Below are 14,394 nucleotides of genomic sequence, written 5' to 3'. Positions count from 1 at the left end.
CACTGGCCTCTCTAATATTTTCTAAATAACTGTTGAGCCCTTCAAACAACTGCTGAATTCATGTTTAGCCTATTTTAACAGGTGGACTATTTACCAACAGCACTGGATTGTATTTTGGGTAGCCAATACATTTATTTGTGTGCTTTTTATTTTCCTACCATTTTATTATTATTATGCACAAATGTGTGCTGTTCCGCGAAACAGGTAAAGGTATAGTGGAGGACAGTGTTGTGGTCAAGACCACCTAACCCGAGACCAAGACCAGAGTGTATCGAGACCGAGACAAGACCAAGACTTTTAGGGTCTGAGACTGAGTAAAGACCAAGACCAGCTCCAGTATGTTACAATAAAATGTGAAACATGATCAAAATCACAAAAATTGATCTAAAAGACCCACATTCACATAAAAACACCTAGATATTTAACACACAGAACTGGACTAAACATTAAAATCTTTATTTAGTACTTCTGTGTAGTAATCAAAGAATTTCAAACAATTAATCAAAGTCGATCAAAATTGTATTTTCTCTGCCGTTCATGAACAGTACTATTATTTATGTTGGTTTTAAATGTGCTATTTCAAAACAATGTGCAAAATTCTGTAAAATGTGTAAAACTGAAAAAAAAAGACAATCATTTCTCTTGTTTCTCTCATATACAGATTAAAGCTATATTATATAACTTTTCTTAAATAAATCTACATCTTTCACCAAGTTGTAAAATATGTTATGAGACAGATAATTTGTTGAAAAAATAGATTGATCTCCTTCACTGCATTTACCAATGAGACAGGTTATTGCTTGGATTTGAATCCAAGCATCCAATAAAAAGAAGGATCTTAAAGAAACTGATAATATTCTGATGATTAGTGTTATTTCCACAGTTGTGATCTTGACCGGTCTTGAAATAAAATGCCGAGTCCTCAGCGCCCGAGACAGAGATAAGACCGAGACCAAATGCGGTCAAGTCAAAAAATGGTCTCGAGACCAAGACCGATCTCGAGTACTACAACACTGGTGGAGGATGTTCATTTTCCGGGTGCGTCATCAAAATAAGTGGTCCTCCTAATTGTCAATCATTCTCGTGATATGTTTGCATAAGGCCATCCTATGTGCTCGTCCCCATTTTTACTTACCGGTGGTGAATCTGACATAGTGGACAAAGTGCAAAACTTCTTTTGGAAAGTAAGCTTTTATGAGCGATTCAAACTGACTTTTAAACAAAATAAAAAATAGGCTTTTGCATGCTCTTGCACGCATTTAATAGGCGTTCCCCCTCGGGAGTGGGTACAGGGTTGTGCATGTGCTTTTTTTTTTAAACTGAAGAGGGTGGGTATTTTCAAAGATTTGCGAAAACCGTCCACTATACATTTAAGAAAGAATATAAATATTAAGGTTTTGTAAAAAGATTCGAAGACCGTTAATTCTTTAGCAAGCAACAAAGTTTAAATATTATTTATGATTTTGAGTAATGAACAGTTTTCATTAATAAAATGGTATAGTATTGATTCTAATATTATAATTATTTGAATATTAAAAAAGTATTTTTTCAAGATATCACCACCATTATGTTACTGTATAATCAGGGATGAAGTGATTGATCTGAATTGAACATAATTTAACATTCAAAGATTTAAGTCTAAGCATGCAACGGGAGGAACATTCTCATATTTACTAAATTTGATAAATCATAATGTTAAAAATCTGCATGTTTATTTGCGTTATGAAAAAAATTTGAAAGAAATTACAATAAAGTACCAAATATGTAACACAGATTTTTTTTTCAATGTTATATTGGCAAAAAATAAATCTCTATAAAATAAATGAGTATTTGCTACAGTGAAACATCCAAACTGCTCTAAACCACGAAGAGGGAAATAAACTTTTCACAGCCCAGTGATCGCCAATGGAGGTTTATTTGAATTTGAGTGGGTTTGAATGTCTATGAATCCTCCCACAACCAATTTAATCCAAACAATTTAAACTAACATAAACTTCACTTGTGACATGCTCTGGCTCACAAAGCCATCCATCAAACTGGCAAATTTAAAGCCTTTGTCCTTTAGAGATTCAATTTATGTGGTTTGAGTGTTATTTCTTCGTTAGTAAATTTCATTATCATATTGGAATTTAAACTAATAAACAGATGAGCATTAAAAGCAAAAAAAAAACACACAAAAAACAGCTGCTTGTAGGGATGGACTTGATTTTCAATGAAAGGAGGAAACATGAAGCTGAGCATAATTTGAATGAATGACTTAATTAAAGTTCTTGAAGGATGATTGTAACAGAAATGTTGTTCAAAGTAAATATAAAGACAGAATATTTTTGTCTTAGACAAGATACAGTTCCTAGTTAAAATATTCATATAAATAAAACTTTTGGTTATACTTTGATAACAAACTTAATGTATTTTTTCTGTGCATCACTGTGAAGTTGAAGGAAAATCAGACCTTTGACAATACAATTCAGATGCTTTCTTGTGCATTTATATTCATCGCAGGTCTTCTGTGGTACATTATCTGTCTACTAGCTTTGCTAATCTATAAAAAATCTCCCTTAAAAAAATGCTTCAGCTCAATGAAATTAGATAGAAAATGTATCTGAACCTACATTTTCTTGCCACTGTAGTTTTGCCACTACTATAAACCATTCAATACCATTCAAACACACAAGTATGCTTTGATTTAAACCTTTTCACTGTAACTCTATTCGGTTGCTTGAGGACCCCTTCCTGCTGTAAGGTCAACCCTTTGCCCTCGTTCCAAGTCAGTTTCTCACCCTTATCTCTGTTAATCTTCTTATCAACTCATTCCAACATGAGCTGGTGTCACAGTTTTGTTTTAGGGAGGGGATGTAGTGTATAGATTTTAATACTCCATCACTCACAGCATTTCAACCTGGAGAGACTCGCATGGAGAAAAGAAGCAATAAGAAAGATTTTATTGACATGAATTAAATAAGTTCTTTGGCGCTCAGACCCCAGCTGAAGACACGATGTTGTGAGTTGACATGTGCATGGATGAATAACTTAGGTGTTTGGATAAGCTAGAGGATGAGTGGAACTCAGATTACACTGAGAGGGAGGAGATGGGGTAGAGGTGGGTGAAAGTTTGCCTGGTGCAGGAAGGAAGCTGGGCCTGGAGTTTAATCAAGAGCATCTTGAATGACAATTGGCTCGATAGGGGCTGTGGTCCAGATGTCGATTGGCTGGACCTTGAGCGAGTCACTCAACGGTTGTTCCAGGTGAAGCTGATAGGAGCCTTCCACATTGAGTTTTCATCTTAAGCTTCATTTTGCATGCAGGCCAAAATGCCTCTTAATCTAATCTAATTATTATTTTTTTTCAATTCCTCATGATGTGACTTTTTATCAGTTTTCTTTTTCATTGCAGTCAACCATAAATGTCAGATTTGTACAGGGCATAGCAACAGAAGTCCATAGATTCCTCCACCTAAGGTGTAGATCTGCATGCTCTCCATTCCCAGCCCATCGGTTTAGATCGTCAACCATTTAGTAAGCGCAATTTTAACAATGCAATACATCCCTCCTAAGTTGTTCAAAGGCACGGAATATTGCTTTATGACCTCATGTTGCTATGCACATCTCCAAAAAAGTTGGAAAAAAAACTACTGGATTTTTTTTTTTTTTTTTTTTTTTACTTTTTAAACTTCTTTGGAATGACTATGACCTGGATGATGAGAATCTTCACCAGCAAATGCACATCTCTACAACCATTACTACTGTAGCTTGTCTGCTGTGCTTCTTGGTCTTGGTGAAGCAGTTTTCTTTTTTTTTTTAACTAATGTTCTATAACCTTCAGGGCAGTCATAGAACAGCTGGATTTATATTGAGATTGAATTACAAACAGATGGTCTCTGTTTACTAATTAGGCGATTTCTATAGGCATTTGGTAGCTTTCTAGACGCATTTAGGGGTAAACAATTAAAAAAGGGTTAAATTGCTATGCTTAGCACACATCTTAGGCTTTTATTAGTAGAAATAATTCACAATGTTTGTCATTTGCCTTGGAGGTGACAATTTTTTGCTAGTCTGTGTTGGTCTGTCACAAAAATAATTATTCAAAATCCCAGATTTGGTGTTGTAATGCGACTTGACTGTGAATCACATTTATAAATTTATGCAGACAGCCAAAATAAGAACAAAAATATAAACAAACTGACTTGATATGATTGTTTTCTTCTTTTCTGTTAAATGTATGTGATAAATGAGAATTTGCTAATGCTACATGCTATTGGGAGAGGTACACACAATTATAGGAGCATTGGAGAGAAACAAAGCACTAAGAGATAGTTGGTGCTGCTGATAGGCTTTAAGGATAATCCTTTGATATTATTAGTTGTTTTTTAGCTTTGTTAAGCTAAAAGAAAGACCTGCACTGATCAGCCACTGTGCTCTACTGATTTTATGCTGCTACCGGGTGCGAGTTTGTGGATGAGCATTTTGATCCATGGGTCAAACTTAATGCGGCACAACATGAATGTTTTACACTCTGTCACTGTGACTGATACCTGGATCAATTAAAGTTTACAGCAGCAAGGCTGCAACAAACTAAAGACGGCAGAAAATCTATATTTCCATCACGCCTCTGTCCCCTCATTAAACTGTGCACCATGTCAGATATCTATCAAATGTCAATCACAGATGCAACCGTCGACAAATAAGTAGAAATCTAGGCAAATTTGTGTGATCGGTAGTTGAAAACTTGATGTTTTACTATCAAAAAGAGATAAATGTCTTTACTCAAATTTAAGTGAATTTAGAATATCAACAAATACAGTTTAACCCATCAGATAGTATTAACATACAATTTAATGCAATATTTTTATATTTTTTTTTGCAAAGGGCTTTAGCTCTCTGCAAATATTTCTGCCATTAGGAAAGCATGCTATGATTCTGTAAAACAGAGAATCTGAAAGTCTCATTGTTTGCATGGCATGAAACAGAAGAAAACTGTGGGCTGATATGTGTGAGGCATAAGATTTGTCTTTTCCAAATAATTGGCTCCTGTTTGTAACATCTTACTATGCTTCTAACGATCCCCAAAGCATAAAGTGAAAGTCTGTATTCTGTCTTTGTGCAGCCGAAAAGAATCCTAGTTCATCATACAAAAGGCAAAATTATCAAACTGCTTTAAAAAAGCCATTCAACAATGTTGGAAACCTTAGCTTACTGCTAAGGGAATAATTATAAAACGTGTCTTACCTGGTGAATGAGGAGGGGGGGTACACATCAGCACAACACCTTGGCCTTCACGCACAGACACTCCACCCCTGGTCCTCGTACTGAAAGCACCAAGATCTAAGATTGCACAAAAATTGTTATCAGCAACATCAAAGTGTGACATGTTTTCCTGCAATTGAAACAGGAGCCAAAATGTTTTTCTCCCATATTTTTACAATAAAATGTTTTAGTTTTTTTTCATTAATTTGAAAGTTCTTGTTTCTTTTCTATTTAAATTTAGCCTAATGATGAAGCTGCTTACAGGGTTGCAGCAAATATAGGTCGTAACTTTAAAGGTGCAAAAACTTACAATGCTCCATTCACCAAACAACCTTAGCATCTTCATGGACATTCTACAGAATACATTTTGATTAAATGCATCCACTTTCAATACATCGCTCCATAAAAAGATCTCAACAACAAATTATGCTCATATCTATTTCATAGTGTTGCACAGCTATAGAAAAAAAATTAACGAGTTCATGATCACGGGTCAGTCTTTTTGACTAAACCACTTTTGTTCCATAACTTTGTCCATTACTGCCGAGCTGTTGGGCAATTATTCCCCAATGACTTGTGAAAGCTGCATTTTCCGCACATTTAATAATAATGGTTCATTGACTTCATTTTAAAGTGTTCCTTTCGCACAAAATGGGTTGGATTTAATTTGATGAACTCGTCTGAAGTATTTTTTTTTTTCAATGCTTCACTTCAACCTGCGTTCTTATTAAATATCATCCCTCTCAGTTGATAAAAGGAATTGAGCTAAAAGATACATACGGAAATATCCGTGACAACTAAGGGTAATGTAAATTGTAAAACATTTTTAGTATTGTAATAAAAAGGGATAACGGCAATAAAAAAAAACATAATAAAAGAATAAAAGTTGGTACATGGCAACATATTTAATAACACTGAAAAGTTAATCTAAATTTGAAAAAATGCATATCATGGTATACATTTATTGCACAGAGGGATGTATTTCAAATATTTATTGCTGTTAATAGTTTTAAATTCTTATGGGTTATAGATAATGAAAGTATAATACTCAGCTTCTCTGAAAGGTTCACAGAGGATAAGTACAAAGATTTATAAGACAGTTGAATTACCAGAAAAACCATTGTTCAGTAACTATAGCTGCATAGAGTGCAGCATATCAATAGAAAATAATGAAGAGTGGTAGCAAGAGGTTCACAACCGACAGCAGTCAAGGTAAAAAGTTGAGAATTTTACAGAAAAAGAAGGGAGGGTTTGGGTGTTGAAAAAAAAAGAATTTGTTTTTAGTATAACAAAAAATAAATAAAAGATATAATGATATCCATTCTGTAATGTTAACACAGCAGTTGACTAAAACCTCTGCAAATTTATATTACTCTATTTTGTACATCCTTTAAATTTTAGTGAACAAAGTAATCTACAATAGGCTTTTGAAGTGTTTTGTTTTGAAATCAGGAGGTAGCACATAAATAACACAAGAGCAACAGTAGCCTATTTCTGGTTTTAAGTTATGGCCTAACCTTTTTAAAGTCTGTTTTGATTTTTTTTTTCCAGCCACTGCTATTTACTCTTTTAGATCAGATACTAAAAACCATGCCTTTTCTCCTGCTATATGGAGTGCTGAATGCTTTTCCCCTACAGCCGTTTGTGTCCAGTGGTCCAAGAAGGGGAAACCTGCTGAACTTTTCACCTTGTTGAAAAAAGAATGAGTTGGCTGTTGGGGAATTTTGCTGGTAGCAAAATGCAAAGACTGTGATGGTTTTTTCTGCCGGAGGAGTAAAGTTCTTTCTTTTCTTTTCAAGACACTCTTCTGAAATAGCTTCAGGAAGATGCTTTTTGAGTCAGCATGCCCACCTTTGAATTTAACATAAGTATTTCCTTACAGTCAAACATAACGTAATCCATATTAATTATAGATTTAAATGTAAGTTTTCACCTTTACTAACATATTTTTGGAGCATTCTCCCAAAAATTAACCGAGTTAGTAACTCAGATACTGCTTAATCAAAGTAAGTAGTTACTAAGCAAATTACCTTTGCAGTTACTTATTGTAATCTTGAAAAATTAAACTGATTACTGTCCTGAAATTAGATCAGCAATTAAAGGAAGGATATTTAATATCAATTAATAAATAAATCTGGACAGCATTTCTGGAAACATGGCAGCCTATACTAATCTACACCATTCAGGTCTGTGGTAGTCCAAGAAAGCCAAGACACTCAGTTGAAATATATTCATGTTGATGTGCTTACTATCTTTAAAGGAGCAACAAGTTAAATTTCACCTCTAGTTGAGCTGTTAAGTACTTTCTGTGGACAAAAACAAAATGCATCACAAGTGATGACTCTCAAACTAAACTTAAGCTGCAACCCCATCTTAACATGCCAAACCTGCCTGGCTTTTAAACGGTCGTACAACACAGAGAGAGGGTGTGCAATGTCACATTATATTTTATATAAAAATATACCTTTACTTCTGTAGATAACTTATTTTATTGTAGTCTAAAATAATGACTTACTCCTTTAATGTTTAAAATAAAACAAAAATACAGCAATGATGTTTTAGAGATTTATATTCATGCCAATCATCAGGCTACAAATGACTATAAAATACCAATAACAGTAAAGAGACATGCTTTTCAAGCAATTTAACACAAGTGAAATTGACTTTGTGAAAAATTAAGCTGGGGGTGTAGATCCAGAAAAAGAAAAACTAATCCATCTTTCAGTATGTCATGGAAAAATGGGCTATATGGCCAGCTCCACTACAACCTGAACTTCAGCCAGCTGCTTTGTTTCCTCTCTTTCATTAATGGACAGACTGATTAATCAAGGTGTGCATGGCCAATGTTGTCATGGTTACTGAGGTCAGTGGAGTTGGGCATATAACCCTTTAAAAATTATCCTAAACAATGTAAGTAAATTCAACCTAATACTTAAGATGTATGAAGCCCAATAACTGACATGTAACAAAATCATGTAATCAAGTAAATCATTTCTACTACATATTGATTTGTGGCCTCAAAATATATATAAACATGCAAACAAATGCACAAAAAAATACTAATTTGCTCCTCTAAAGTACCTATTTCTGTCCACAAAAAAATGTCAAATATAATATTGAATAGCCAGGTAAGATGACCAGATGATGCTGCATTTTTGACATCTGTCCCGGGCCGGTGTTCTAATAATAATAATAATTATTATTATTTAAATATAATAATTAAATAATTATATAATTTAATTATATAATAAAATAATTTAAATAATCTACCGTATTTGAGTAGGTTAAAATCTAAAAAAGTCAGAAAGTTTATTTAAGAGGTGCTGTTTTCTAAATGTAAAGTCAGCAGAACAGCAGTCACTGTCATAGAGACACATCAACTGTAAATACAAAACAGCACCTCATATGACTAACCTGCAGACCATGCTTAGAGAGCTTTTTGTAAGGTTTGTTAATTTTGCAAGTTCATACGGAGGCAACACATGGTTAAAAAAGCATTTTTGTTGTCCCACATTTTATTTTAGTATTTTTTTTTTTTTTAGATCTGGTCACCGTATTTTTTATTTTTTTTATTTTTTTGGGCAACAAATTAGTATTTTGTGGGAAGAAATCAATGTTTTGTAAGAACAAATTAGTATTTTGTGTGCATGTGTTATCTCCTTTTCATCTCAGTTCTCGGCAAGGAGCAATCTATTGATAAACTACGGCAGCAAGTTCTCATTTGGTGTTGTTAAAGGTGAGAAGATGTGAGGATGTTGAGATTGGAGCTGCCTATAACCGACGATAAAGCCTTTGTTCCCAGACATAAAGAACAAATCACAGGAACATTTAGCCTTTGATTACAGCAGCGATTCCAACTTAGCAATGCCGTCATTGACTCTGCAGTTTACTCCACCATCAGCTCACATCTCTCCTCTTGTGTTGTGATGTGTGAGCAATCATTGCATGCTGAACACCCACCCACATTACATCTCCTCAGCCAATCAGTGTCACATATGCCTCTATCTCAGTTACTGCTCATTACTGTACTGAAAGGAGCTCTCTAGCCACTGCAGAGAGATCAATTATGCAAAATTGCTTTAAATGATCCAGATGTAACATGCTGTGTTAGATTGAAAGTAGTTATAATGTTACTGCTATGTAAAAAGGATTACTTCACCAATAATACTAGAATTATGTAACAGCGTTACTCCAAAAATGATTCATAACTGAAGATAAGCTGTGAAAATAGCAGTGGGAAGAGGCAAAAAAGAAGTAAAAGAAGTTTCTCATTAAAAAAGTAAACAGACTCAGTAGCAATAGGAAGTCAGACTGGAGTGCAGGACATTGCTTTATTTTATTCTTTTGAGCACTTATTTGCAGTGGAACATTTAGAATCTTATTATAGTGTTATATCATCCAAACACTTTAAGACAAGGTAGTAATTTGCGACCTAATGGTTATAAAGAAGGAGCCAAATTAAGCTAATTTTGTCATGATCTTGGACCTGATGACTGGCTTATTAATTCATTTATTTCACCTGTCTAACTTTGCCTGGTTTGTAATCACTGCTCATCCGATCCACCTGCTTCTGCCTCCATTTAAGGTGCTTGCATTCAAGTAATCTGTTCCAGATTATCTTGTTCTCATTCTCGGGAGACCAGTGGTGAAAGGGTTTTTAGCGTACCACAGTGTTTATGATTTCCTAATCCTGACCTGTTCTGCCTCTCATCTACTGAGCTTGTCTGTTCCTGTCTGATCTCAGTGGAGCGAGTGGATTTTAGCTTACCAAAGTGTTTCTAATTTCCTGATCCTGACCTGTTCTGCCTCTCATCTACTGAGCTTGCCTGTTCCTGTCTGATCTCAGTGGAGAGAGTGGATTTTAGCTTACCAAAGTGTTTCTAATTTCCTGATCCTGACCTGTTCTGCCTCTTAACCACTGAGCTTGCCTGTTCCCATCTGAACTTTCTGTCTGAACTGTCTGTCTGGCCTTGAATACTGGGTCCTATGTTCTGAGTCATGAAAAATGGCTCAGATCACTACTAAATTGAGTAATTGCCCTGACCCACTATAGGTACCAGATCTGCTCAGGGGCCCTGTCCCTTCTTATGACATCATCATATGGCAACACCACTATGACACACTGTATTGCGCCATTTTCTGAAAAATCAGATCTCTTCTGGAGTCTCAACATATCATTACCTATATCTGCTATTATTTTACATTTCATTGGCGATCTAAAGCAGCTGAAAGTAAAAAACAATCATCTTTCCTTGAAGAAAAGCACTGCCTTCTAAGACAGACCAAGTTCTGCAATTTAACAAAGTGACACAAAAGCCTCAGAGCTAATTTTGTTTCTTTTTATTAAGATCTGAGGGGACGGGGGTAGATCATCTTCAAAAATTATTTTCGTAGAGATTTTAGACAAAGAAAACAACTGTTATTCTACTGACAAAGTAAAAGAAGTGTAGCTTTATAAGGCTAAATGATCGAGCTAAAATAGGCTAACCTGTTAGCTAATGAGGACAGCTAGACCCTTTATATCATAGTCTTGCAGTTACTTTGTATAAATATATTTACCATAAATATATTTTTTCAGTTTTGGTATCAACCAGATAAAACTTAATCGGTCATTAGACATGATCACACTACAGATACTCCCGACTTGACACAATGACCCTGCATTATGTTATTATCATTTTTTGGGTAACTACAATGCTTTACGTCAAGTGGCAATATTCAGCCGATCATATAGTGCAACTTAATTGGCATGCGCAGGACCCAAGAGAGATCTGATCACCTGAGCAGATCTTGTGCCTACACCAGAGGATGGAGCTTAATAAAAAATGCACAATTTAGATCCATCCATCCATTTTCTGGCACACTTATCCCTGCTGGGGTCGCGAGGGATGCTGGTGCCTATCTCCAGCTGTCTACGGGTGAGAGGAGGGGTACACCCTGGACAGGTCGCCAGTCCATCGCAAGGCCACACAGAGACAAACAACCATTCACACACACACTTACACCTAAGGGGAAGCCAATTAGTTGTTAGGTTCATTGGCTAGAGAAGCCAATTAACCTAACAGTCATGTTTTTGGACCGCGGGAGGAAGCTGGGGTACCCGGAGAGAACCCACGCATACTCAGGGAGAACATGCAAACTCCATGCAGAAAGACCCCTGACAATTTAGATGATGACATTATTTTTTTTTAGCTTTGTTGCAATACAGAACTCATACTAGAGGAGAGTTCTTTTACTTTCCCACGTACAAATGTTACAAGCATCACCTATTTCGATATTTTGCTACAAAAATAGCAGCTTCTCAGATACTTTTACAGTAAACTTAAGTCATCAGTTATGAATTCTTAAAGTAATATTAAGGTTTACTAGGTTTTAAAGTAAAAAAAAAGGTTTAAAGTCCTTTGGGATGCAAACAGCTCACTCAAAATCTATTCTGATTAGGGCTGCGACTAACGGTTATTTTAAAAATCGATGAATCGGCCGATTATTTTTTTGATTAATCGATGAATCGGACAAAAAATATTTTTTTATATTATCCTCTTTATTCCAAAATAAACATTTTAGACAGAACAAACAAGCACACAAGTACAGGTTGCTCATTAACTGTACTGGTGCAATATGAAAAATAAATATTTGTGTTAAAACTACGCAAACTTACATGAGAAATGTAGCGGTACATCCACAAAATATAGGGTACTTTGTTTCATAAAGCGCAAAAAAAAAGACAGGAATTTTTGTTTTTAAAAACCCCTAAGGGGTTCAAACAATAGGTCCCCCCATTTCAACAAATACATTTTTTTTAGACCAGAAGAGTTCTGCCTTTTAAGACAGGAAAGTATAGCAGTTAAAGTTGCTACTTGAGAAAATACTGAACCATAGAGATAAAAATAGCCCTGTGATTCAAATTATAAATTGTATTTGGAATAAAAATGAGAGAACTAGGGGTGTTAAAAAAACACATCCTCCAAAGACAGATATTTACATGGGAATGTTGTTGGGATCTGGAGCTGTACCACCTTTCTCCAGCAGAGTGCGCCGTGGATCCTCCTGAGCTGAGCCCCCAACACACCTGTGGCGCATCTCGTCATTAGAGAATCCTCCAGTATATAACCTGCCTTCAGACCTTGCCTCAACGCCGCAGTGTTGATCCAGTTTGGTTAGCACCTGAGCCTAGCAAAAGCCTGAGAATCTTCGCTGTCTCTGTTGAGATAAGATTCTAATTCTTCCTTGTCTCTGTCTCACAGGAATCCTGTACTCCTTGAAGCTCTGGATGAGCCTAACCTGCCGAGCCTGCCCTCGTGAGCCAAACCTAAAGACTCTTCTCTGGATTCCCCTGCAGCTCTTGGCTAAGAGCTGGAAACCAAAACCAAGGTCTGCCCTCAAAGTCAGAAGTAAGACGCTGAAGCGGTTATTGGACTCTGCTGAACCAAACAGTCTCTGGACCCAACAGTAACCTCTCTCAAAGAGATACCCGGACTCCTTCAAGGTATTCATCAGCAAACTCTCTGACTCATAACTTCCCAGTCCCTGAGCTAACTGAACTATCATCCTTGCAGACTCCAGTGAACCTGCCCTCTAGCCAGAACCTGTTCCAGTGCAATATTCATGTGCTTATGTTTCAATAAACTTTTGTTAAACTTTTCATCAGCCTCCGTGTGTGTTCTGCATTTTGGGCTAGCTCTGATTACCCATCATGACAAATGTGGCATATAATTAATTGACATATTACTGATCTTGCTGGATTTTATTCTGCTTTACTTCCATAAATTGCAGGATCTTCTTTACTTTATCTTTGCCAGAAGATTTAAACTTTAAAAGCTTTGCCCTCATAATATGCAAGTTAATTTATTTATAAAGAAAATATAAACGCTGCTTAAGCTAATTCAAATAAAATTAAAAGTAAAATAACTAGCCAACCCTTCACTTTCTGTAACCTACTAACAAGGTAAGGAAAGCATCAGACGAGCTACCTGAGAAACTAACGTTACGTTTCCCCACTTTAAAACGAAACAAACATGGTCGCTCACCCTGCTGATCAGCTCTCTTCACTGCCATCGAAGGCTCCAATGGTGTTTCCTTTTCAGGTGCTGCAACATAACAGTGGTGCTTCTGTGCCATGTTAATTTGTTTTTACAAAAGTTGCATGTTACGACTTTTTTCGCTTTACAAAGCACAGGCTGTCTCCAAATTGAGACGCAGCTTGCGTTTGCGGTATCGGTCAATAGAGCGCTATTTTTTTTTCTTCCCGCGTTTCAATCAAATGGCAGTGATGACGACGGCGGATGACGCATTAATCGCGCGACACAACTAATCGATGATGAAATTCGTTGCCAACGCTTTTAAAAGTCGATTTTTATCGATTCGTTGGTGCAGCCCTAATTCTGATCATACCTTGCAGCTCTGCAAATTGGTGATATAAATAGAGTAAGGCTTTAATGGTACAGAAAGATAAAAATTTGCATTTACCTTTATTTCAAATCGGTCAGTCAACTTTATTTCTATAGCATGTTAAAGAACACAAGGGTAACCAAAGTGCTGTACACAAAAAACAAGAACAAGTTAGGAATAAACACCCAAGACTAGTGTTGCACCGATACCGGTATCAGGCGGGGCCCCGATCCAGCACTAAAATGGTGGTATTGGTATCAGCGAGTACCAACAAATAGGGAACTGATACTATTTTGAAAGCCAAAAAACTTTATTAAACTATTGTCACCAATTCCAGATAGGCAATATAAAGTTCTATGGGATTCACTTTGTATTAGTCTTTTTCCTGCTTCATAAAGGTAGGCAGCAGCTTGACAAAGCCATGATGGCATTTGACATACAAGTAGTATGCAGTTCCTCATATGAACACACACACATCCATTTCAAACAGATGGTATCAGTATGGTATGGGGCAATACTGCACAGCCAGGTATTTGGTATCGCTATCGAGGCCAAAAAATGGCATCAGCGCAACACTACCCGAAACAGACATTATAGCATGTCACAATAGGAGTAGTGCCATAAAAACTAGATTACAGTGTTAAAACCCAAGGAATAAAATATGTTTTTTTTTTTAAATTAAAAAAACATTTAAATTACCCTTAAGTATTCCACAGGCCTCTTCTTTTCCTGTTTTTGATAATGATTTGGTACGTGAAAATGA

The 14,394-nt window shown here is 36.0% G+C and overlaps 1 protein-coding gene across 2 annotated transcripts in view; it reads right to left on the bottom strand.

Moving 5' to 3' along the window:
• The window catches only part of cntn5 (contactin 5), a 225,097-nt gene that overhangs the window by 89,957 nt on the left and 120,746 nt on the right, over positions 1 to 14,394 (bottom strand). For both annotated transcript variants that reach the window (XM_038282848.1, XM_038282849.1), the window contains exon 6: positions 5,226 to 5,321. In XM_038282848.1, the coding sequence (XP_038138776.1) occupies positions 5,226 to 5,321 (96 nt within the window). The remainder of the gene's footprint in view (positions 1 to 5,225; positions 5,322 to 14,394) is intronic.

This window comes from Cyprinodon tularosa, unplaced genomic scaffold (genome assembly GCF_016077235.1).
Source record: "Cyprinodon tularosa strain WSP-4 unplaced genomic scaffold, ASM1607723v1 ctg188, whole genome shotgun sequence".
NCBI lineage: Eukaryota > Metazoa > Chordata > Actinopteri > Cyprinodontiformes > Cyprinodontidae > Cyprinodon > Cyprinodon tularosa.
Note: the sequence above shows the minus strand (reverse complement) of the source record. Positions and strands in the feature narration are given on the sequence as shown.